This window comes from Cannabis sativa, chromosome X (genome assembly GCF_029168945.1).
Source record: "Cannabis sativa cultivar Pink pepper isolate KNU-18-1 chromosome X, ASM2916894v1, whole genome shotgun sequence".
Classification (NCBI taxonomy): domain Eukaryota; kingdom Viridiplantae; phylum Streptophyta; class Magnoliopsida; order Rosales; family Cannabaceae; genus Cannabis; species Cannabis sativa.
This window is the reverse complement of record NC_083610.1, coordinates 61,478,936-61,503,088: the sequence shown is the minus strand read 5'-3', so window position 1 is coordinate 61,503,088 and position 24,153 is coordinate 61,478,936. Positions and strand designations below refer to the sequence as shown.

General features: G+C 35.0%; 1 protein-coding gene and 1 non-coding gene across 4 annotated transcripts; both read left to right on the top strand.

Annotated features, from left to right (window-relative positions):
* Positions 1-4,831: 4,831 nt before the first annotated feature.
* LOC115710988 (DIS3-like exonuclease 2) lies at positions 4,832-13,979 on the top strand. 3 transcript variants are annotated; one of them, XM_030639343.2, is made up of 8 exons: positions 5,293-5,429; positions 6,140-6,156; positions 6,284-6,696; positions 6,824-6,877; positions 6,991-7,059; positions 10,403-12,619; positions 12,815-12,886; positions 12,964-13,979. In XM_030639343.2, the coding sequence occupies exons 3-8, from the start codon at positions 6,331-6,333 to the stop codon at positions 13,360-13,362; spliced, it is 3,177 nt and encodes a 1,058-aa protein (XP_030495203.2). In that variant the 5' UTR covers positions 5,293-5,429; positions 6,140-6,156; positions 6,284-6,330; the 3' UTR covers positions 13,363-13,979. The 3 variants fall into 3 exon arrangements, with proteins under 3 accessions (XP_030495197.2, XP_060963048.1, XP_030495203.2); XM_030639337.2 differs by lacking the exon at positions 6,140-6,156 and having other exon boundaries at positions 4,832-5,429; XM_061107065.1 differs by lacking the exon at positions 6,140-6,156 and having other exon boundaries at positions 4,850-5,429; positions 12,992-13,979.
* An 8,855-nt stretch (positions 13,980-22,834) lies between these two features.
* LOC133032878 (small nucleolar RNA R71) lies at positions 22,835-22,941 on the top strand. The gene has a single exon (XR_009685463.1). It is a non-coding gene; the product is annotated as a small nucleolar RNA R71 (small nucleolar RNA).
* Positions 22,942-24,153: the final 1,212 nt, after the last annotated feature.

Below are 24,153 nucleotides of genomic sequence, written 5' to 3'. Positions count from 1 at the left end.
AGATCAAGCAAAATCCATGCACCTATCAACCATCAATCACTTCCCTTTCTTTTTTTTTCTTTTGTTTTCATTTGATTTTTTATTTCTATTCATTTTTTTTTGAATCAGATCAAGTAACCTCCATTGTTGAACCATAACTCCCCACGATTCCTCAACAATTTTTTCCCTCTCATTTTTGTTCTTCAAAATTTTTTCATCTCCCACTAAACCAATCCCATAACTATTTTCCCTCTTTCCTTTTGTTTTCAATCTCTATTTAAAATGATTGTGACCCGTTCATCCTCATCTCCTTCCCCTTGTTCAGAAAAAAAAATCCAAAATGGGTTTGAAATCACTAGCTAATAAAGCTAAGGGAAAACGTCGTATTATTTGAGGTGGAAGATTTTGATTTTGCTCCTCCATTAACAAAGCGTGGGAGACCTCATCCTAAGAAGAAAACAAAGCTCGGTGTGCAAGAAAAAATGGTTGAAGACGTTTCTGGGAAAAAAGCTAATGTTGGTGCTGATGTTCGAACCGAGGTTTTTTTCGGTTTCTTTTTGGTTTTCCCCCATTTTTGAAATTTTTTCATATTCAACTTTTGTGGGTTTTGTATTTATTGATTTCTCATTTTGTAATAGTTTTTTCATAGTTTTTTAATAGTGTAAACACCTTCTGTATTTATTTTCTTTAATATGTTTTTTATCTAGTTGTTTCCTGTCCATTTTTATATCATCAATGGGTAACAATGAGATTTATCATGGATGTTGATGTTCAAAGAGTTTTTCCTGTATTTTAGTTTGTATACAGTTGTTTTGTAGTTTTATTATAGTTTTACTACTTGCATATGTTATTTCATTATAAAACTAATATGCAACTATTTGCACAAAACTTACTATGTATAACTACTATTTCTTAGTCCCCGTCAAATTAAATTCCTGCATAATATATAAACTATCATAAAACGATAATGCAACTATAAGGCAACCAAAACAAAAAATAAACAGACTTATACGTAACTGGTTGTACCTTAATTCGATTTTACTCTTCTTATTGTGTTTTTAAAAAAATATATTTATATTGGAAACCAATAATCAATCAAAATGCAACTGTATATAACGTAGATGTATTATTCATGAGGTTTTTTTTAAAAAAAATTTCACATCATACATTGTTTTGGATTTGGTGGGAGCTCCAGATATGTTTGTTATAGATCTACATTTCATGAATCTGGATTTCGATATTAGGGGAGTTGTTTTGATCGAATAAAACAGAAAACAAATGTGTAATTTCAGTTTCTTCACAGTTTTTCTGATTTTTTTTTCGTCATTTTCTGTTTAGATCATTGCAGGTCTTCTTTTCCAGTTGATTTCGCCAGAATTAATGGTTGTATTTTCCTCGTTTTGGTTTCATTTTGGTTGTTTTGCGGTTTTGAAACGATCGAGGTATGTTCATCTTCAACGTTCGCTCTGTACAGCTGAAGGCTTAGTGCATGTGGTATTTTTGTAAATATTTGTATGTGGACTGTATAAATGTTTAATGGGCCGGCCCATAGTATTTTTGTAATTTTTTTTCCTTTTTTGTATTTTTTTGTTTTTTTCCATATTCTTAAAAAAGAATAAAAATATGATACAAAAATCTGATGTATATGCTATAACAAAATGTTAGTAGAGTGGTTTATTTGTTATTTTTTAAATAAATATAAATTCTTTTTAATAAGTAAACAAAAAAAGAAAAAAAAAATATAATATTTTATAATGTTCTATTTATATATTTTTTATTTTTTTGGTTTAAATTGCTGAATTTTTTTTGTTATTTTTTTAATAACAATTTTTTTTAATTAAATATAAATTTATTCTATTAAAAAAAAGAGAGAAAAATATAATTTTTTTTATTAAATATAATATTTTATAATTAAATTTAAAATAATTCTCTTACAATTTTTTAGGACCTCGAATAATTGTCCAATAACATTTTAGTCCTCAAATAATTTTTCTCTTTTACAATAATTTTTTTAAATAACTTTCATAATAAAATTTTTAAATACAACTAATTTCTAAAATTATCCTCTAAATGAAAATATATGAATTTCTAATTTCCCAATTTTATAGATTCTCAAATTATAAAAGAAAATCTTTATTTTTTTTATTTTTTAAATCTATTTTTTTTTTGGTATTTTATTTTATTAAAAATAATTTTTTTTTATTAATTTAAAAAAAGTACAAATTTTTTCTTTCTTTCTTCTTCTTCTTCTTCTTTTTTTTTTTTTTAAGTCTGAACTTTTTTTTTTATATTTTCTTTTAGTAAATTCAAATTTCAATTATTAAGTTAAAAAATTAATTTTTTTTAAATCTTAAATTTTTTTTTTTTGTATTTTCTTTTATTAACAAGTTTTTTCATTAAGCAAAAAAAATTCCTTTTTTTTTTAATCGGAAACTTTTTTTAGTATTTCTTTTATTATAAAAAAAAAACATAAATTTCTTACTTTTTTATTTAAATCTGAAACTTTTTTTTAGTATTTTCTATAATTAAGTAAAAAAAAATACAAAAAATTCTTTTTTTTTTCTTCTTGTTATACCCTTTAAGTGTCGGTTTATAACCGAGACCAAATGATCTTTTAGTCTCGGTTATGAACCGACACTTATACTCAACTGCATGTATATTATACTTTTAGTGACATTTAAAGTCATTATTTGTGTGAGTTATAAACTAAGACCAAAGAGTTAGAATAGTTTTTAGTGTCAGTTTTTTTAAAAAAAAACATCACTCAAACCGACACTAAAAGTCTATTTTGTAGTAGTGTATGGCTGGATCTGTTTCTGGGACAAAACTCCCAACAACACTTCTTGGGGGGACAGTTGGCGGAGTAGGCCCCGAAATCGCATGCCTTTTAACCTTAGTCACAAACAGTGGCAGCAAGTTCTCCACTCATTTTCGCCTTCATTCTTAAGAACAATCTTACTTGACTATCTTTGACTAAAACTTTCGGCGGTATCATATTGCCTTTCATGTACATGTAACACACCTCTATTTTCAGTTCATACACAAGAGGGTCTATATCCAACTCTTCATACAAAATTTCATTCATCTTCTGTAAAGTAATGTCAACCTCAAACATTAACATCTTACTTTTTGGGTTATTGAATATCCAGTTGAAACCTTCAACCGCCCAAGCCCCATCATACAGTACAACTACAAACACATTTGAATCTGCAAACAAAAATTACCAAAAATTATGACAAACTTATATGTCGCGAAATATCGCGAAAATAATCGCAATTCATCGTGGAAATTATCGACAACAACATATATCGACAAACGTCGCAGAATTATCGAGAAAATTAAAAAAAAACGTCAACATAACACAAGAATGCAATGTGTCGCGACATAAATCGTGACAAATCGATACATATCGATAAACTTCATCCCTAACCTCACGCCAACACTTTAATCGCTAGATGTTGCTAATCAAATCGTAAAATATTGCTAAAATTGCAAAAAAATTAGAAAAACGCAGACTTGCTGCATTTCGTGTTTCATTGACAAAAATAGTACATAAAAACAAGGATATGTGTAAATCTATTAATATCAACATAAACACAACTAAATCAAACAATAATTACTAAAGAAATTACATACCCATTATTTTCTAAAGGAATGTCTTTCTTAGAGCTTTGGTTGGTTTCAAGTTTCCTTTACGTAAGGCGGCCGGACTAGCTGCGGTGGGACGTCCGACTGGTACAATGTGTGTGTGTGTGTGTGGTGTAAGTATCCTAGAGAGAGTGAGAGAGAGCAAAGAGATACGAGAGAGAGATAGGAATTATTGGTTTTTATTTGTTTAGGGGTAAAATTGGAATGCGAAAATGGTATAAGTATATTTTGCATGATGCAAAATATCCTAGCATATTTTTAGTGTACCAATTAATTTTAAGCATATAATGTCAAATTTCCCTTTATATATTATGTTATAAATAATCTTAGTAAAAAAATATGTAAATCAGTTTATTCGGGTTATTTGGGCATGTTAGAATAATATTCAACCTGCTCAATATATACATTAGGCGGTTTGAATTTTTTGGGAAGTTATTTGAGTTGTGTTTTTTTATTGGTTTATTCGGTTTAGTTTAAGCAGTTTATTCGAATTGAGCAGTTTGTTAATTTTTTTTGAACAACACTACTAAATATTAAAACAACCAATAATATTATGATAGTTTTAGTATTAATAGGTTATTTTATTATTATTAACTTATTTTAAAGGAATAATTCTTTTAGTATAATGTCCTTATTAGCTGTTTTTTATGGTTTTGTAGGGACTTTTGCAGCCATGGAAGCAGAAGCTGTAGCTTTAATGGTGGCTTTGGATTGGACTCTTACTATTGGGTTACCTATTAGTTCGTTTGAAACTGATTGCTTAGCTTTGATTTCAACTTTTTCTAGAAGAACTTCCTTCTGTAATGAATTTGGCTCTATTTTAGATGATATTGCTAGTTTACTATTCAATTTTCCTGAGGCATCTCTAATTCATGTTCGTCGTTCGGCCAATATGGCTGCACATGAGTTAGCAGTTCGTGCACTCAGGGTGGATGGCAAATTAGTTTGGATGGATGATTTTCCTCCATTTCTCTATGTTGTAATAAACTCTGATTATATTCAATGAAAGTTCATTGTAATAAAAAAAAAAAACAACCAACCAAAAAAAAAAAGAAAAAGTTCTCCAACCCCATCCCACCGAGTACCCACCCACCCACCTGCAAGAAAGTCCAAAAGATAAAGCACACGTGTCAGAAGATCCTTCAATCCCATATTCTCACTGCGTCCACGTCACCCCATTTCATCACAACTAAAAAAAAGAGAGAGAGAGAGCCGAAAAAGCAATGAGTAGAGGAATGGGAAGATAGTAGTAGTCGGCGCCCCATGTCTTTAGATAGCCGAACCGACCAATCATAACGTCTCTTTCTTATTTATTACACTACTACTATTCTAATCTTACTCACCAATACTATACTCACTCTTCTTCCTCCAAATTTAAGTTACTACTCTTCTTTTTTCTTATAAAAACCCCTTTCCTTTCTCTCTGGTTTGTCTTTTTTTTTTTTTTAGGTTCTAGTTGTTATATTTTATTAGTAGTTTCAAAGAGGGTGATTTCGTTTTTCTCCCACTAATTCGGTTCTTCCGTGTATAAATATTTTTTAAACTATATATCGGAAGATTCTGGATTGTAATTTTGTTAGGTTTTTCTTTCTTTCTTTCTTTCTTTCTTTTTGAGTTGATTTTTGTGAGAATTTGGTGTTTTTATTGCAATTTACACTCTGTGTACGTGGTTTAATCAAAGTAATACACTATGAGAGGTACCGCAGAACAAGTTGTAGTTGAGAAGATTGAAGATGGCGAGAAGGAGAAGAAGAAGAAGCGCCGATCTGGTCGACGATCTAAACAGAACCCTTCTCCTTTCGGTACTTTTTTTTTCTCCAAAGGAAATAGTTGTTTTGTTTCTTATTCTTAAACATGTTGCTCTGCATAATTTTATTGTATTTTGTGAATTTTTGTTTTGTTTTTGATTCAGACATCTACTGCATAGAAAGTGAAATTTATTTGTCTGGGACATTTCTTTTGTTATTATTGTTGTTGTCTATTCTATAATGCTTTTGCTAGTTTCCTTGTGATTGAAGTTAGGAGTTTATAATTTATTATTTTTTTTTTTAAAAAAACAAGAACAAAAACAAATGAAGAAGCTGGGAATTATTACTCAGGTGCTAGATTGTTATCAAAACTGTCCTGTCAATGTGAAACTAACCTCAGTGTTAATTTGTATGATTTTTGAGTTGAAATTTAATTTTGGACTTCTTACTATGGTTGGTTTACTTGTTTACGAGTGATGGAAGTAATGCAATTTGAATGGTGAAAGGATTTTGAATTCAATTGTATCTATAAATTTATAGACAAAAATTGACGTACAGTAGCTGTTCAATTGTATCAATATTATTATACAATCTTTTTTATTCATCTGTATATTGTTATTACTTTTTGGGGGATGGGAAGGAGGGCTAAAGATCGTACTCTGGCCCTTTTTTTCTTTTTTGTAATGGAAAATTCTGGCCATTCGACTTGGTTTGACAATCCTATTATTACATTAATAAGGCTGTTGTTATATGATAATATGTAGGAGAAGGTTGCTGGTTGGTACGACTTAATCCACTGTCACTGCCCAGGCTTGCATTCTACTGTTAATTTTGTGTTATGGTGTGTTGTTTGTAGCTTATTCTGGCATGTGATAACTCTCTCCTTCTCTCATTCATTTGTTTTGTAGCATTGGGTAACTCGGCAAATCAAATACCTAGTGCAGCATTGGAGCACATGGGCAATGATAGAGAAAGTAATCATGTGACCACATCCCTGACGCAACATAAATTGGAGAACATATCTCTGGATGAACATGGATTTTCCAATGCATCTAATGTTGCTTTTAATTCCATGCCCCCAATGCATATTAATGGAAAAACTAATTTAAAAGATACGCAAAGTGAACAAAATCAGATGTCACAACCATCCGATCCTTGTGAGAAATCGTTCTCAAAATCTTGTTCCAAGCCTGTCATATGTGAAGGTTCATCTGATTCATTCATGAACAAGGGTTTTCCTTCTCCACATCTGATGGAGGGTTGTGCGCAAAAGGTCTTTTCTCCGCACTATTCTTTAGAGGCTATTAACGACGCTTTAGAGGTGAATTTGAAGCCATTCTTCTCGTTTGTTAGCTTATATTCATTCTTTCTTTTCAGAACCATATAAGGAGTATGTTGTTGAAAATGTAACTAATGTGTTGTTTTTAATGTTTTTTTTTCTTTCTCAGAAAGGAGATATTTTTAAAGCTGTATTTCGGGTCAATGCACACAATAGACTTGAGGTTTGTGACATTCTGTTTCTTTACACACACACATATGTGTCTTTACTTCTATTTTCCTATTGTATAATTTGGGGGTGGATTGTGAAAAATGTTTCTTTGTTTTCTTCTTGTAGGCCTATTGCAGAATTGAGGGAGTACCTACAGATGTGCTTGTTAGTGGGATTGCTGCTCAGAATAGAGCGGTAAGTCGGGAAGTCTGTTTAATTTGTTTTAGCGACTAGTTTCTTGTGTAATTTCTTTTGGTGATTATATATGGGTCAATTGATTAGTTTTGACTTGTGCATATGCTGTTTCAATGTTTGATTTAAGATTTAATTCAAATTTGTTTGATTAAACTTATTTATAATTTTCTCATGATGTTGGAAGGCTAGTGTGCCTTGGTTAAGATTTTGTTTTATCTGTTAGTTTTGTTTTTAATCAGTTGCTTATGTTATACTCTGTAATTCGTTTGGGATTATACTAGAAAGTTAAATAACATAGAAGAAGATGTGGGAGTTATATGGGGTAACAGTATTAGGGGACAATCCCTCGATTTTCAAGAGTTGGGAATTCACAAATTTGTCCTTTTCTATGCTACTGTATGATTGGCAGATGTGGCATAAAAACATCATGGCTGTGTTATGTATATTCTAGTTTTGTTTATATTTATACTGGCCGTGTAGGTTGTGTAACTCAGATGATTTATATTATCTTTTATCAATACATATTTGCTATATCTCTCTCTCTCTCTCTCTGTATCAAGTAAATGGTTTATATAAACTTGATATTCAATTACCACCTCCAAGAAATAGAACCTGATATTCTGATTCAGCTAACAAACTCTCATCTCACCTATTAATGAGTGGAGGACATGACAATATCTCTAGCTTATGCGCAGAGAAATCATCATTTTTTGTTTATTTTAATCTCATAAATATATATAGTTTTTAAAAAGAATTTTTTCTTAGGATATGTCATGTTTTGAAAGGCGGAAGCAGGTTTTGAGGTGTTTTTCCATAGTACCGTGAGACGTAAGCCTCGACAATAAGAATAAAAAATTCATAAACATAATATATATTATAAAATTCATAACAAAAAACAAATAATTTCATAATAAAGTCATTAAATTCATGAAATTACTAGCTATAAGTTTTAAAATATAACTAAAGTTTTAAAATATAACTAAAGGCATAAAAGGTTCAAAATTAAAATCCTAATTAATAGACAAATGATAAATTTGAAGTCTAAAGTTTCAAACATAAAGATTAAAAGACATATTCCAAGTTTCAAGGGAGAGAGGAGAGCCTTGTATTTGAAGAGAAGGGAGAAAGGAGAAGATTATCATGCAAGGCAAGTTGTGGAGGATGAGGGGAAGTAATGAATGTTTAGGGTTTTATTTAGTTTTGGGCTTTTAAAATTTACAAAATAAAACTCAAAATTGCTCAAGAAAAGTTTAAAAAAAGCTCACTTAAACTCTTTTAAAAAGGCCCACTGAAACTCATTAGAAAAAGCCCATTGAAACTCTTTAAAAAGGCCCAAAACAACTCAATTAGTTGAGGCGTAAGCCTCACACGTAGGGATGCACATTTCTCCCACGGGGATGGGGCCCCGCGGGGACCCGCCCCTAATGGGGCGGGGATTTTCTATCTAAATGGGGAACGGGGTGGGGACAGAGATTATTTTTTGTCCCCGAATGTTAAACGTGGTGAGGACGGCGATCACACTCCTCGCCCCGACGGGGACCCGTTTAGTACTTTATCTTATATTTCTAGTAATATTTTATAATTTATAATTTATGTTTGCATTTTTTAGTATATTAGTATCTTTTTATGAATTTTAAGTTATGTTTTGGATAATAATTAGTTTATTGAATAATAATTAATGTGTAATATTTTAATTTTTATGTAATTTAATATTTTTGTATATTAAAGATTTTATTATAAACTTTATTTTTCTATTCGGGGATTTCCTGCCTCGTCCCCGCGCACAGTAGGGGATTCCCTGTCTCATCCCCGATGAGGATTAAAATTTTTAACGGGGATGGGGATGGGGGAGCACTCCCTGCCAATTCCCCACCCAGTGTGCATCCCTACTCACATGCCTCAGAGGCTTAAGCCTCAAGGCGTACGCCTCACAAGGCTGAGGCATAAGCCTCATGGATAATGACTGAGGCTAAGCCTTAGAGGCATTTTTACCTCGAGGCGTACGCCTCAAACAATATATTATGTATATATTTTTTTTATATTTATATTATGTATTATATATCATATATATATTTTACTTAGTATACCAGTTGAGTTGGATCAGATCCGATCCGAGTATTTGATCTAGCGGGGCGGGGCAGGGCAGATCCTTACATGATCTGGATCAGGTTGGATCATATACGGATCAGATCTGACCCGACCCATTGACACTCCTAAGTCTAACAGTGAGCATATTGTAAATTCTAATCTATATAGCATATAACAAATAAATAATATTAATATGACACTTGATAAGGATTGTGGCTATAATTTAGTAACAAAAATAATTTCAAGCACACAATGTAATCATATATTTAAGATTAAGAGTATAATTAAGTAGAAATAAGTATTTTTTCTTCTTCATTTGAACTGTATAAAGTGCTTATATATACCAAAGTTTGATGTATTAGACAACAAATTTTGTTGGATTATTTTATTTGTAGAAACTTTGACAATGAAATTACATTAAGAGCTTGCATTGTACCTTGACTAATAATAATAAAAAATCATAAAAATATTGCTATACTTAGTTGATTGGGAAAAAAACCCAATACTTAATTGAGATTGAGAATAATAAAAATGGGTTAAGTGTGCCATAGGCACACATCCATCAACTAGTATTTGTATATGTATATAAAGATAAGGCAGGGAGGAACTCTAGTATTGTGACCAATGGGAGGGTACTCTTGAAGTAACCCTATTTGTACATATAGCTTGCTAGCTCTGTTTTGTTCATCCAATAAAGATGATTTTCAGTCATTGCTCTGTTATGAGTGAATCTAGTGCTACGGTTCTATCACAACGTTGAAATAATTTTTTACTTTGTGGTTAATTTTGATTTACTTTTGTTGTACATAAGATGTATTTTCTAAGGCTGAAACTATATTGATTGTTTTTTTTGTAACAATCTTGTGAATGTTGAGATTGTCATGTCAACCCTCAAACCCTTGTGTTTATTCATCTGCTTTTGACCAATGGAGAATGCTAATGTTAGAATTTTGAAAGAGGAATGATGGAAATTAAATACAATTCACATTTCTACAAATACTGTGCATATTATCGTTCTTTTCTTGCGTGCTTGTTTATATTTGCTTGGTCTTATCTTTAGCACTTGGAAATTGGCTTTTACTGACAATTTTAAAGGTGCTTGTGAACATTAATGCATGTAATGCTGCCTTATGGAATGAGTTTGCAACGGCATTTACTTGTTAATTTCAGAGGCTGTTGATGTTGGATATTCTTGTTATATTTGTTCCTGCAGAGATGAATCTTACAGTTGCATGAATTCACCACTTTTATGCAGGTGGAAGGTGATATTGTAGCAATCAAGGTTGATCCTTTGTCATTATGGACAAAAATGAAAGGCTCAACGGCTAGTTCTAACAATTCTGTAATGGTAGAGGCTACGAACATGCCATCAGAATTTCATAATATGGCTGTTAACATTTGCAAAGGTAAAGCGAAGATAAATGTGGATTCTGATAATACTTATACTGGTAGCTGCCTGCTCCCTGAGATGGAACTGAACTCTGAAAGATTTACTTCTCTAGAGGAACCTAATCAGTCAGAGATAATTGGACCTTCAACTTATGATTGTGATGATGGATGTGACTCGTCTGCATTAGGTTCACATGTGGGTTCTTCTTCTAGTGGACTCAATCATGCTAGAAATGCAGTAGAGAAGATGTGTGCTGTAATCAGTTTGTACCCTTCAAGACGGCCAACAGGCAAGGTTTTAGCTGTCTTTGAGAGGTCTCCTCTTCGGGGTACTGTCGTTGGTTTTCTTAATGTTAAGCAATGGATCTCATGCCAGGAAAATGCTAAGAAGAACAAAATTTCATTAGCATTTTCTGACCAAGAGTATATCCAATTGACACCAACTGATCCCAAATTTCCAAAAATGATTGTTCTTGTGCAATCTTTACCTGAATGCTTAAAAGAAAGGCTGGAGAATGGTGACATGAATATCGAAAAGGAGTTGGTTGCTGCAAGAATTGACATTTGGGGTGAAGAAAGTATTTTACCTCAGGCCTGTATCTTGCATACTTTTGGGCGAGGTGGTGAGTTGGAGTCGCAACTTAGTGCTATTTTATTTGAAAATGCTATTTGTTCTTCTAAATTTTCTCCTCAATCACTCGCATGTCTTCCACATCTTCCTTGGGAGGTGCCACTTGAAGAATTTAAAAGTAGAAGGGATCTTAGAAATTTGTGCATATTTACTATTGATCCTTCCACTGCCACCGACTTGGATGATGCTCTTTCAGTCGAAAGATTACCCAATGGCATTTTCAGGGTAGGCATCCACATTGCTGATGTATCATATTTTGTGTTAGCCGACACAGAATTAGATAAAGAAGCTCAACTCCGTTCAACCAGTGTTTATATGTTAAAAAAGAAAATACCCATGCTTCCTCCGTTGCTTTCAGAGAATTTAGGTTCCCTTAATGCAGGTGTAGATAGACTTGCATTTTCTATTTTCTTGGACATAAACTTGGCTGGGGTTGTTGTAGATCGGTGGATTGGTCGTACTGTGATAAATTCATGCTGCAAACTTTCTTATGAGCATGCACAGGAAATTATTGATGGGTCAATGGATACTGGGCGTTTTTTATTTTCAGGAAATTGTACTCCCCAGTTGCATGGCTATTTTGAATGGGTTGATGTCTTTAACTCTATTAAAGACCTTCATGAACTATCAAAGATTTTGAGGGAAAAGAGATATGGCAGTGGGGCTCTAGGCCTAGAAAGATCCAAAGTTGTTTTCCTGTTTGATGAATATGGAAATCCGAATGATAGTATGTTGTCTGGACGGAAGGCTTCTAACTTTCTTGTTGAAGAGTTCATGCTTCTGGCAAATATGACTGCTGCTGAAGTTATCTCTAGGGCGTTTCCTGATGGTGCTCTACTGCGGAGGCATCCTGAACCTAACATGCGGAAACTCAAAGAGTTTGAAGCATTTTGCTGTAAACATGGTCTAGAGTTGGATACTACTTCTGGCCAGTTCAATCTGTCATTGCAGAGGACCAGGGAAAAACTCAAGGATGATTCGACTCTCTTTGAAATTCTTATGAACTATGCTTCTAGATCAATGCAACTGGCAACTTACTTTTGTACTGGGGAGTTTAAAGACAATGAAAATGATTGGGCATGTTATGCTCTGGCTGTTCCCTTCTATACTCATTTTACTTCACCTCTACGTCGGTATCCTGATATTATTGTTCATCGGACACTTGCTGCAGTTATAGATGCTGAAGAATTGTATGTGAAGCATGAGAGTACATTGAATAAACTTCACGAGGGACTGAGAAAGTGTTTCACTGGTATTAATTTCGAGAAAGACACTGCTGAATCCAGGTATGTGAAGGAAGCGTTGTCTACAGCAGCATTAAAGCATAGGGTTCCACGCTCGGAAATACTTCCTAAAGTTGCTGCTTACTGCAATGATAGAAATCGGGCTAGTAGACATGTTAATGATGCTTGTGATAAGTTGTATATGTGGGCTCTGCTGAAGAAGAAACAGGTAAAAAGTAATCCTCTGGTTTGAATACATATTTTTTATTTCTTCTATTTGGTATTATCTAGTTATTTATATGTACCGTACTTTTTATATGTATTTATATGTCTATAATGTATTAGGAGTGCTCACCTATCCTTACTAATGGTTCTGTATTCAGTTTTTTGCTTTTTTGCTGTCTTATGCTTTAACTTCTTGCAGGTATTATTATCAGAAGCTAGAGTTTTGGGTTTGGGACCTAGATTCATGTCCATATACGTTCAGAAGTTGGGTGTAAGTGCTTTCTTGAACCCTCCTTTAATCCTTTTATCTTTTTTTCCTGGTTGAATTATACCTTCTTATATTTTCAGATTGAACGTCGAATAAATTATGATGAAGTTGAAGGCTTGATGGTTGAGTGGCTTGAAGCTACATCATCGTTGGTGCTTAATTTACATCCTAACAGACGGTCCCTCCGGAGAGGCAGCCCTGGTAGGTGGAGGCCACTTGAAGATGTTGCATTGATTGTTAGTCCATGTAACCTGAATTCTGACATTACAAGGAGATCTAACTTCCATTCTGACTCATCTGCTGTGAATTCCATTAACATGTCAAACTCAGGCTCCTCGGAAATTGAAATAGACCCTTTGTTTTTTCCCCTTACTGCTCATACGCTTTCAACAATTCCTGTAGCACTTCATGCAATTGGTGGGGACAACGGACCCCTTGATATTGGGGTGAGGCTGTACATGAGTTCATATCTCTGGTGAAATGGGGGCTCTAAAATATGGTGAGCCGAATTATTGCAGAATGAAATATATAGCTCAGGAGTCAGGGCTGGATAAGGCTCTCTTGTAGATAGACAAGACCAGTGTATAGTTCATAGTAATGTTTGGCTCCTGCCCTCAAAAAAGGAGAGAAAAAGAAAAGTTATGGGAGAGAACAAGAATAATAAGTGGTTGCAGATCTGGTGTTGCTTTTTGTATTTGGTGGGAATTGTTAGATATATGGAAGGGGGTTTTGTTGTGACATTTGGCTATAGCAGCATTTTTTCTTTTTTAACAGAAAGCTGCTTGTTGGATAGGCTCTTGTTTTAGTTGGCCGATTCCATCCAAAGTCTACTTTGTTGACACTATTCCCCACATCTTGTTCTATAGTTTTTCTTTTTTACTTCTCTTATAGACAGCAACCCAATAAGTTTTTGGTTTGGGTTGACAAGGTTAAGTGATACAAACTTTGTTCTGTGCTCAGTTGCATCTTCTGTTCTGTGTATGTGGCTGTCCGGACTGCCAAGGAAAGAAAAGAGACCTGGCGGTATTTACCACTTTCTTTGGCATGTGATCTTCCACCAAATAATTTATATTTGTCAACTTAATTTTAACTTATATCTATTATATATAATTTATATTTAATTTAAATATATTATTATTATTAATAATAAAAATATATATGAAAGTAAATAATTTTTTTTAAAAAAATTGGATATTACATGAAATGCTAATAAAAGACTCATATGGTAGCAGTTATTACATAATGTGCCTATGACAACAGTTATTTTATAATAATTGTAGCTATGGGATTTTATGGCAACGATTATTACATAATAACAGTTGCCATAAAGTCTCATATAGCTATAGTTGCTATCTCTTTTTAGCAATTGCTAACGGTTTTGAATTTCTTCAAAATTGTTACTGAAGGATTGAATAAATTGCCTATAAAAACCATTTTGTAGTAGTGATATTTACTAAATATGTCACTAAAAACTTTATAATATTAAATGGAATAAGTCAAAATGTGTAATAAAATTATCTTGAAGCATTTTTATGAAAATATAACTAAATAGTTTTGTTATTCGTGTTTTCAACATTGGACACGTGGATTCCAGGTCAGCACTCAAGACCCAGTGGGACCCTCAAGGTAAAGTGGGTTAAGCCCACTTGGATATGTCCTTCTAGGAACGTATCTTAGTTCTGCAATCGCAAAGCCTTCCGCCTTCGGTGAGTCGTGTCCAGAAGCATGTCTAGTACCATGAGATCGGAGGGACGAGATAGTGCGTTCTTGAAAAATCTTTCTAGTTTCCTTTTTTATTCCTGCGCACAAATAAAGAAATTTCAACTCTCAGAGCACAACAGAGTATCGTATCAAGGTTAATGAGGAAACTTTCTATAATGAATATTATGTAATTAATTCATAGATTAATTGTCCACAATCAGTACACATGATACCAAATCAATCCAAATCCGATCTGCCTAGTCAACATATTATCTTCTTTATGGGCTGGACTTCATGAGATAGCCTAAGGGTATTATTTACTGTACTCCCCAATAGAGGGAAAAGAGAAATCTAATGTAATTCTCAAACTACTATAAATATCTCTCGAATGCTATAGATTAAGGGTTGGATTTTCTTGCAAACTTTGTCCAGGCAAACTTTAGAACATACATTCTTTAAAGAACTACGAAATCATACTGACTCGTGAACTAAGGCTAATTAACGGGCCAACCATGTAAAAAATCGGTTATCTTTTTACTCTTTCTCTTTTCGGTAAGTATTTTAGTGCTTTCATTGAGGGCTGAAGAAAGCAGTGAGACCATTTGTAGATTACATTCAAGTAATCATGGCTCTAACCCGAACCAAGTCTGGTCTTCATTTTATTGGTCCTGGTGCCAAAGCTGGAGACTCTAGTGACCCCTAAGAGGTAACTAGTCATTAGAAAGGTCGTCGGGATGAAGTTTTGAATTGAGATGATCCTATCATTAAGGACACAAAATCTGGAGAAAGTAGCTCTAAGGACGCTGAATTTAATGTCGAAGATGCCCCAGAGGATATGTAGGAAGACGACCCTCAGGACAAAGTCGCTGATGATGATGTTGGAGAGAAGAGCCAACCTGATGAGTCAGATCTCGTTGTAATCATGGCAAGACAACTTCAACTGGCCTAAAGCAGGTTAACTCGACAAGATCAATTCAATGAGTTATTACTCGGCAAGATGACTAGAATGGAGGCTGTAATGACTGCCCTGACTAAACTATATCCCAACGTATACGCTCCTCCAAAAAGTGATGCACTTAAGAAAGCTGTTGTGAAAATTCTATTGCTTTATAATTGCGCAAGTGTACACAATCACAAACAAGTAATACAATGATAAGTAATCAAAGTTCGTCTCCACAGGGACTTTTTACTAAATAATGTTAAATCAACTAAAAGTAATTCTAAGAATTTCAAATAAAAATAAAATAAAATCACACATCAATTCACAAGAAAAATTTATAGCCTTGAATCTAAACTTGAGAACTAATTTTTTAAACTAAATAAACTAAAAAATAAGAAACTAGAAGTGATTAAAATGGTGGTAATTTCAGATTTGGAAAATAGACTTGGGTGATTAATTTCCACTTGTATGTCCCAGTTGATACAGCAATGACACAGCAATGACTCAGCAATCCTGGGAAAGTTAACAGATTTAAAAAAAAACAGCAAGCTTTTTCCAAAACTTGCAATAAACCATTCACAATCTCACAATGCATTCCTACATCAGTTTAGATCACAAATAGCCCAATAAAGCATCAAATCCTTAGTTATACATGGTAGCAAAATATTCCTATTTCACTACTAATTAATACCTAAAAGAAAAGGTAAAAATCATGCATCAATTAGAGGAGTTCAACTAGGTCTTGCTTTTCCAAGTAAGATCTAGCTTGCTAAATGTTAAAAATGGCCAAAAATTAACATTCATTCAACATTTCATCACAACTAATTGAACTAAGCCAAGATTACTTCATCATTGCAAAATCAAAACACTAGTCCATACAAGGGTTCATAACCACCCAAATCTCAAAAAGTTTAGTTCATAGCTGAAATTAAAAACTCAAAACTAGAAAACATATTGTTCATGGAGTTAAAGAGAACTTGAAGAGAAGGAAATGATACAAACGAAGTAGAGAGCAAGGGAAATGAGTGATGAGCTCAAATCCTTCCTTTGGTTGTTGCCTTCTTCTCCTTCTTCTCAATCTTCTTCTTCTTTGTACTCTCTTCTTCTTTGTACTTAGAAACCTTTTCTCTGTATTTTTTTCGTACCACTATTCAAGTGCAGCCACCACCTCTCTATTATGACCTCCTCTTTCCTTTTTGTTCCCCAATTAGGGTACCAAAGTTTACCCTAATTGGAAATCCAAGTCATCACCCACTTGTCCTTCATTTTCCACATGTTTGTTGAGTCAATAGCCAAATTCTGCCACCTCAGCTCGTTTTTCTTTTCATTAAAGCCAGCTGGACTATCTGCCAAAATAAACTTACTGGGCTGACAAATTGCTACGCGATGATTGCTACAGCAATGCCAGTCAGCAATAATCATTTTCCTGCTCCTTTTTCTCCTTGTCCCAACATTTTCAAATACCTATTCTTGTATTTTTTTCTGCTTAAAACACATAAAAACAATAACATAAGTCTATTTAACACTTACTAACACACACACTTTCATTTATTACAAAGACACAACAAACTAGACACAATTACACAATATAAACATTAATTGATCCACAAATCACATTAAATTCAAGCTTAAAGATATGAAAATAACTCTAAATCTTAGAGTTATCAACACCCCAAACTTAGAATCTTGCTCGTCCTCGAGCAATGACAACACAAAATAAACAAAGAAAAACACACAACAAATTTTACACAAAGACTCACACACAAGACACATGAGAGATTCTATAGAAATTCAAGATGGCCTAGTGAACATTGACGCTCTCAGAAAAAATGGAATTAAATGGAATATGAAATTGCTTGCCGTAACTTTATATGCTGCCCTTTTAATGTTTTGTCATTGGATAACATTAATATTTCCCAAAAGTCACCTAATCAACAATTTATACAAGTATATCCCACCTAAACTTTGAACTTCTCTCCAACTACCTTAAAAATTTTTTTATATTCATTTCAGCTCCATAAGTTGGATTAGTGCACTCCTCTCCACTAATGTAGTCTAAACTTATCCCCTTGATCAATAGGACTTTATTAGGCTTGTAATGCTAGGCTTGGGTTAGGGTATGGTAAAGGATGTATTTTAGCTAGCTCAACACCTAACCACTTCACTTGTCAAAAACCGAGCCTCTTCCTAATGATATTTATTTATTTATTTTTTTTTTAACTCACTCCCCTAATTCAACACTCACAAGTACTTGATATTAAAATTAACTTCTCTTGCTATGTTTATTCTCTCTTTTTTTTTTTATTTACTTTTTTTTTTTCAAATGGGTGGAACACCCCAAACTTAGTTGCAAGAATATATATATATATGTACTTATTTATTTATTTATTTATTTTTTTTCTTTGCTGAATTTTTTTTTTTTTTTTTAAACTACAAAGGAATTTAGTACTACATTATACTTATATATAGCAAGAGAAAGTTATTAAAAATGCATACTAATATACCTTGTGAGCTAATTCCCCCACCCCAAACTTACAACCCAACATTGTCCCCAATGTGGCTAAAAGTATGATCTTGAATTAGCTCGCCACATAGTACACTCACCACACTCACCCCAAACTTAATGTGAAACTTGGCTCTTGACAAGTGAGCAATTAAGTTAAGATATATGTGGAAATGCAAGTTAGAATGGATGTGATATGGATGATCGGGTTGCACAACAAGATTAGGCTAAACGACTCAAACTTGGGTGACTAGGGAAAAATGCATTTTATAGGGAAGGTTAGAAAAGCGCAAACGTCCAAGGATGGCCTAAATCATTTCTAAGGGACAAGTCGAACTAGGATTTCGCTTCAAGGAGATGCACTAACCAATTCTAGATGCTAACATGACATGTGAAATAATTGTATGAGAAAGGCAAAGCATGGTGAAATGATACAAGTATAAACTAGTGAGGAGAGACTAAGGGAAAACATCCATAATATCCAACAATGCAACATGATAAGGCAACAAGTAAAATTAGGCAACACAAATAACGGAATGGGCGGAAAGTATCATCATCGAGCAGAGCACTAGGCCACTGAAAAACTCATAAATCTCTCAATGTCAAACTAACAATCACATAAACAACATAATATAAAAGTTTCAAACACAAAAGACAACACACAATGAGCACAAGACAATCTAAACACAAACAACACAAAACAGAAAAATATAAAATAGCTTAGGTATGAGAAAAACTCCCTCTACTCGGAGTCCTCGTGGGGCTCCTCGGTGTTCGAAGCTGATGGGCCTCCCCACGGGTCTAGAACATGCTGAGGGAAGTCCGGGAACTTGGGATCAAAACGGGGCGTAGTCCTCTTGAATGCACGTTCCATGACGACGTCACGCTTCTGCTCATAGTCCCACATCGCGTGCAATCGACCACACATTTGTTGTTGCACTTGCTCAAAGCGAGCAAAGCGATCTACGGGAGGCTCCGTGGCTGAAGACGCCGCTGGGGTAGGCGTTGTTTTCGGGGCTCGAGGTGGACCAAAATTTATAGGCCCCCGAGGATTCAGGGCGCCTTCTTCCTTCCACATGGGTACACCCGCCTTGCGGCAAAGAGCAGTAATGGTAGCAGGGAGGAATAACTTCCCTTTCCCCCTCTTCTTTCTTTTTAAACGTTGCCCCACAACACCCCCTAATTCAAACAATACACTACTATATTCTTACTCCAATCTTGCTCAAAAATCACCACTCTTTCCAAACCACACCGACTCAAATTCAAAGCATTTACATTAAAATTCTTTCACCCTCGGCAGCCACAACAATTGTTCCCCTCTTTTACTCTTTTTTTTTTTTCAGTTTGAAACTACTCAAGCAACAACAACAGTGCTTCTAAATTTACACCAGAAAAACAAATTTACAGCCACCCAACTGTTCTCAAATATCATTGAAATTCAGATTACATCACCCACACAGTTCAACGCCACACACTACTCGGCATCTATTGCACATTTCCACTACTATTCTTCTCAAATCACCCAATTCCATACACTGACAATTCCACAATCAACTCAAACTAAATATCTCTCTGTTTCTTTAAACCCAATGTGTAAGTTCACAAATTCACCATGTTCAATTCCTAAGTACGATTCACTGCAGTTTCAAGGACTAACCTTGCTCCTTGAATTTGTGTTGGTGAATGGAATGGTGAAATGGAGATTCTTGCTGGCTTCCTCAGTTTCTAGCAAAAATGGACAGTAGTGGGGCTTCAGCAAGTGATTCATGGTGGCTTCGGAGTGGAGTTGCTGGCGTATGTGAACAGAGGTGGAGCTGGGTCGCTGTTGGGTTGTGTCGGAGTCAGGCGGAGGTTCGACTGAGGTGCTTCGGAGGTGGGTCGACTGGAGGTAATGGGGTCGCTGGCGGTGAGTGACTTGCGTGATGGCTACGGGGCTCGATTTGGAGGTGGTCGAAGTGGGTTCTGGTATGAGTTCCTGGGTGGTTCGAAGGTTGTTGACTGCTGGAAGATGAAGGTGGCTGCTTAGGTCGTGAGTGAGGATGATGATGAATGAGTTGGATAGGGTTTGATTATTGAGTCAAAGGATTGAGTATTGGGCTTCTGCTAACTAATCCAAGAGGGGCCCAGTGGACTAAAAAAAGAAAAATAAGTCCCATAACTAATTGATTAAATGACTGAGATTGAAAACTTTGTTTATTCACTCATCTGTCCTTGATCCACAAGAGGCAAAACTAAGTACAAGCCCAATGATTTGTCTGAACAGAAAATCATACCAAATGATTGCCTCCTTAACATTTCTCACGTGTTCCTTTTTATCAGACCAACAGTCATTTAAACCCTGATATAAGAACACTCTTGCTGCCAAATAAAATTGCTGAACCATTGCTATAGCAACTGGGCACAACTTTTCTACCCCAAACTTAATTTCTTTGCCCAAATTGAAATTTCTTCACTTTTACAACCTTCTTCACTTGATTTCCTGCACATTGAAAGAAAATAATTTCTCAATTTCACCATGACAATTATTTACTAATTATATAATATATATATATTTTTTCTTTTTTTTTTTAACTTTTCTTCTTGCTTTTTTTTTTTTTTTCAAGGGGTGCCTTCATTGATTTTTTTTTTCTTTTCATTCTTTTTTCCAAATTTTTCATTTTTTTTTCAATTCAATCTTTTTTTTTTTCTTTTTCTTTTGGCACCCCAAATTACAAGTCTCAAACATCCTTCAAAGAGATAGAGGTCTTTTCTCGGTTGACCTCTCCACCCCCAAACTTCACTCCTTGGCCTTTCACTAAGAATTTTCTTCTTGAAAGTGCATCACGAAGTTCCACCACCCCATCGGGATATACTCTTACCACCAAGAAAGATCCATCACACCTTGAATCTAGTCGTCCATGAGTAGCCTTCGTTAAAGAGTTGGAAAAAATTACTTGTTGCCCAACTTCAAACATTTGAGACCGAAATTTTCTACCAAGCTTCTTTTTCTTTCTCTTCTTTTTGGGGGGTTTTTTTAGAGTCAATTGATGATTTGTCTTTGCTTTCTTGTGCCTCGTGATCCTTAGCAATTTCTTTAAGGAGAATCTTCTTTCTCACCTTCTTACTAACTTTGAATTTAGACTCCTCAACCATGTTAGGATCCATATCTTCAATTGCTAAGCATTCTCCTATTGCATCCGGGCCACGTATGGGATGGAAAACCTTGAATGTGGCTTGCTCATCTTGAGCTCTCATGGTGAGCTCTCCTTTTTCAACATCTATCAAAGTCCTTCCCGTGGCAAGAAATGGCCTCCCTAAAATGATTGGAACTTCCCTATCTTCCTCATAGTCAAGAATAATGAAGTCCGCCGGAAAGATGAACTTATCTACTTGTACCAAAACATCTTCAATTTTTCCATCCGGATGAGCCATGGAACGATCCGCTAGTTGCAAAGTGACGGTGGTTGGCCTTGCTTCTCCAATTCCCAACTTCTTGAAAATAGACATGGGCATGAGATTAATACTAGCTCCCAAATCACAAAGAGCTCTTCCAACATCCCGTCCCCCAATAGAAATTGGAATTGTAAAGCTGCCCGGATCTTTCAATTTAGGTGGAATTTTATTCTTCAACATAGCGCTACAGCCCTCGGTCAAAGCGACCGTTTCAAACTCGCCAAGCCTCCTTTTCTTTGTCAAAATATCTTTTAAGAACTTGACATAATTTGGCATTTGCTCTAGTGCTTCTACCAAGGGAATATTGATATGGAGCTGTTTCAACACATCCAAAAACTTCCTGAATTGCCCATCTTGCTGCTGTTTCCGAAATCTTTGAGGAAATGGAAGGGGTGGTTTAGTATTAGAACATACTGGTGCGGATTGCTGACTGTCAGGTTGCTGACCCGATGCTGTATCAACTGGTCTGGTATCAGCAATTTCCTGGGCAGTTTTTTTACTCAATTTTTCGTCGTTTTGGATTGAAGTGGGCTCCCCACTACCCTTTATTTCCTCCTCAGAATTTTTCAGATTCTTGCCACTCCTTAGCTGAATGGCGTTGCATTGTTCCTTCCCATCCCTCCTTGGATTTTCCGTGTCGCTAGGCAAAGAACCTTGCGGCCTAGCTTTTAATTCATTGGCCAAATGTCCAAGTTGCAACTCTAAGTTTCGAAGAGAGGCAGCTTGACTTTGTATCACCGCATCATTTTTGGCCATATAATCCCGCATTAGACTCTCCAAAGAACTTGGTTGGGAATTTTGAGCATGTTGTGGATGTTGCGGTTGTTGTGAAAAACCCGGTGGATATGCTTGTCTTCCTTGGGCTGGTGCGGTGCTTGAGCTTGCTCCTTGACCCCCCCAAGACAAATTAGGATGATTCTTCCATGCTTGATTGTAAGAATTTGAGAATGCCCCATTGTTTCTATTAAAATTCTGATTACCCATGTAGCAAACGGACTCCGGATTAGATGGACACTTCTCAAACGCATGCCCTTCTCCACAAAACACACATGATACATCATCACTTTGAATGACAGCAGCTGGTTGAATATTTTTAGCGTTCCCAATACTCAAATTCTTCAAAACATTCGTCATGGAAGCCATTTGAGCTGTCAAAGCTGTTATTGCATCTACCTCAAGGACTCCCGCCACTTTTCTACTTGTTGGAGCTCTTGTGTTGGACCATTGGTAGTTGTTACTTGCAATGGTCTCCAAAATCTCAAATGCTTCATTGTAAGACTTCGACAAAATAGCACCATTGGCCGATGCATCTAACACCATTCGAGAAGCTGCATTCAAGCCATTATAAAAAGTCTCCATCTGAATGCAATGTGGAATGCCATGATGTGGACACTTTCGCAAAAGTTCCTTAAACCTCTCCCACGCATCACTTGTGGACTCATCTTCAAGTTGCTGAAAAGACATGATCTCACTTCTGAATTTTGCATTTCTAGTAGGAGGAAAGTATTTCCTCAAAAACTTCTCAGCAAGGTCATTCCAATTGGTCACAGAATCAGGCGGCAAAGTGTTGAGCCATGATCTAGCTCGGTCCCGTAGTGAGAATGGGAATAGCTTCAACCTTAACACCTCTTCACTTACTCCTTGGATCTTGAAAGAATCACTCACCTCCAAGAATGAACGGAGATGGAGGTGAGGATCTTCAGTTGGCATCCCGCTGAATTGCCCCACGGTTTGGAGCATTTGAAACATCACTGGCTTGAGCTCAAACTGCGGTGCTTGTATTTCAGGCCTCACAATGCCTGGATTGAGCTCATTAAACATGGGGGCTGCATACTCTCGTATAGCCCTTGCTCGATCATCTGCCAATATGATGGGATTAACAATTTGTGGAGCAACCCCATCGTCATCAAAATTTTCAGCCATGATGTCTCGGCCCTTAGCCTTTTGAACCCTTCTTCTTCTTCGGAATGTACGTTCAATCTCGGGGTCAATAGGAGCAAGTTCAAAGTCCTCTTGTTGGTTCATACACTATAGATACCTGAGATTTCAAAAACAAACCAGCAAGATTAAAAGCACGAAAATTCTTAGAATGTCAATTAGTTGATAAAACAAAATTTAGAACTTAAAGTCCCCGGCAACGGCGCCAAAAACTTGTTGTGAAAATTCTATTGCTTTATAATTGCGCAAGTGTACACAATCACAAACAAGTAATACAATGATAAGTAATCAAAGTTCGTCTCCACAGGGACTTTTTACTAAATAATGTTAAATCAACTAAAAGTAATTCTAAGAATTTCAAATAAAAATAAAATAAAATCACACATCAATTCACAAGAAAAATTTATAGCCTTGAATCTAAACTTGAGAACTAATTTTTTAAACTAAATAAACTAAAAAATAAGAAACTAGAAGTGATTAAAATGGTGGTAATTTCAGATTTGGAAAATAGACTTGGGTGATTAATTTCCACTTGTATGTCCCAGTTGATACAGCAATGACACAGCAATGACTCAGCAATCCTGGGAAAGTTAACAGATTTCAAAAAAAAACAGCAAGCTTTTTCCAAAACTTGCAATAAACCATTCACAATCTCACAATGCATTCCTACATCAGTTTAGATCACAAATAGCCCAATAAAGCATCAAATCCTTAGTTATACATGGTAGCAAAATATTCCTATTTCACTACTAATTA

What these genes read in the sequence shown, in the direction of transcription:
- LOC115710988 (XM_030639337.2), top strand. Translation starts at nt 5,318, where the DNA reads ATGAGAGGTACCGCAGAACAAGTTGTAGTTGAGAAGATTGAAGATGGC. An exon ending in ACAGAACCCTTCTCCTTTCG is followed by an intron (nt 5,430 to 6,283) that starts GTACTTTTTTTT and finishes TTTGTTTTGTAG; the next exon opens with CATTGGGTAACTCGGCAAAT. An exon ending in CTATTAACGACGCTTTAGAG is followed by an intron (nt 6,697 to 6,823) that starts GTGAATTTGAAG and finishes TTTCTTTCTCAG; the next exon opens with AAAGGAGATATTTTTAAAGC.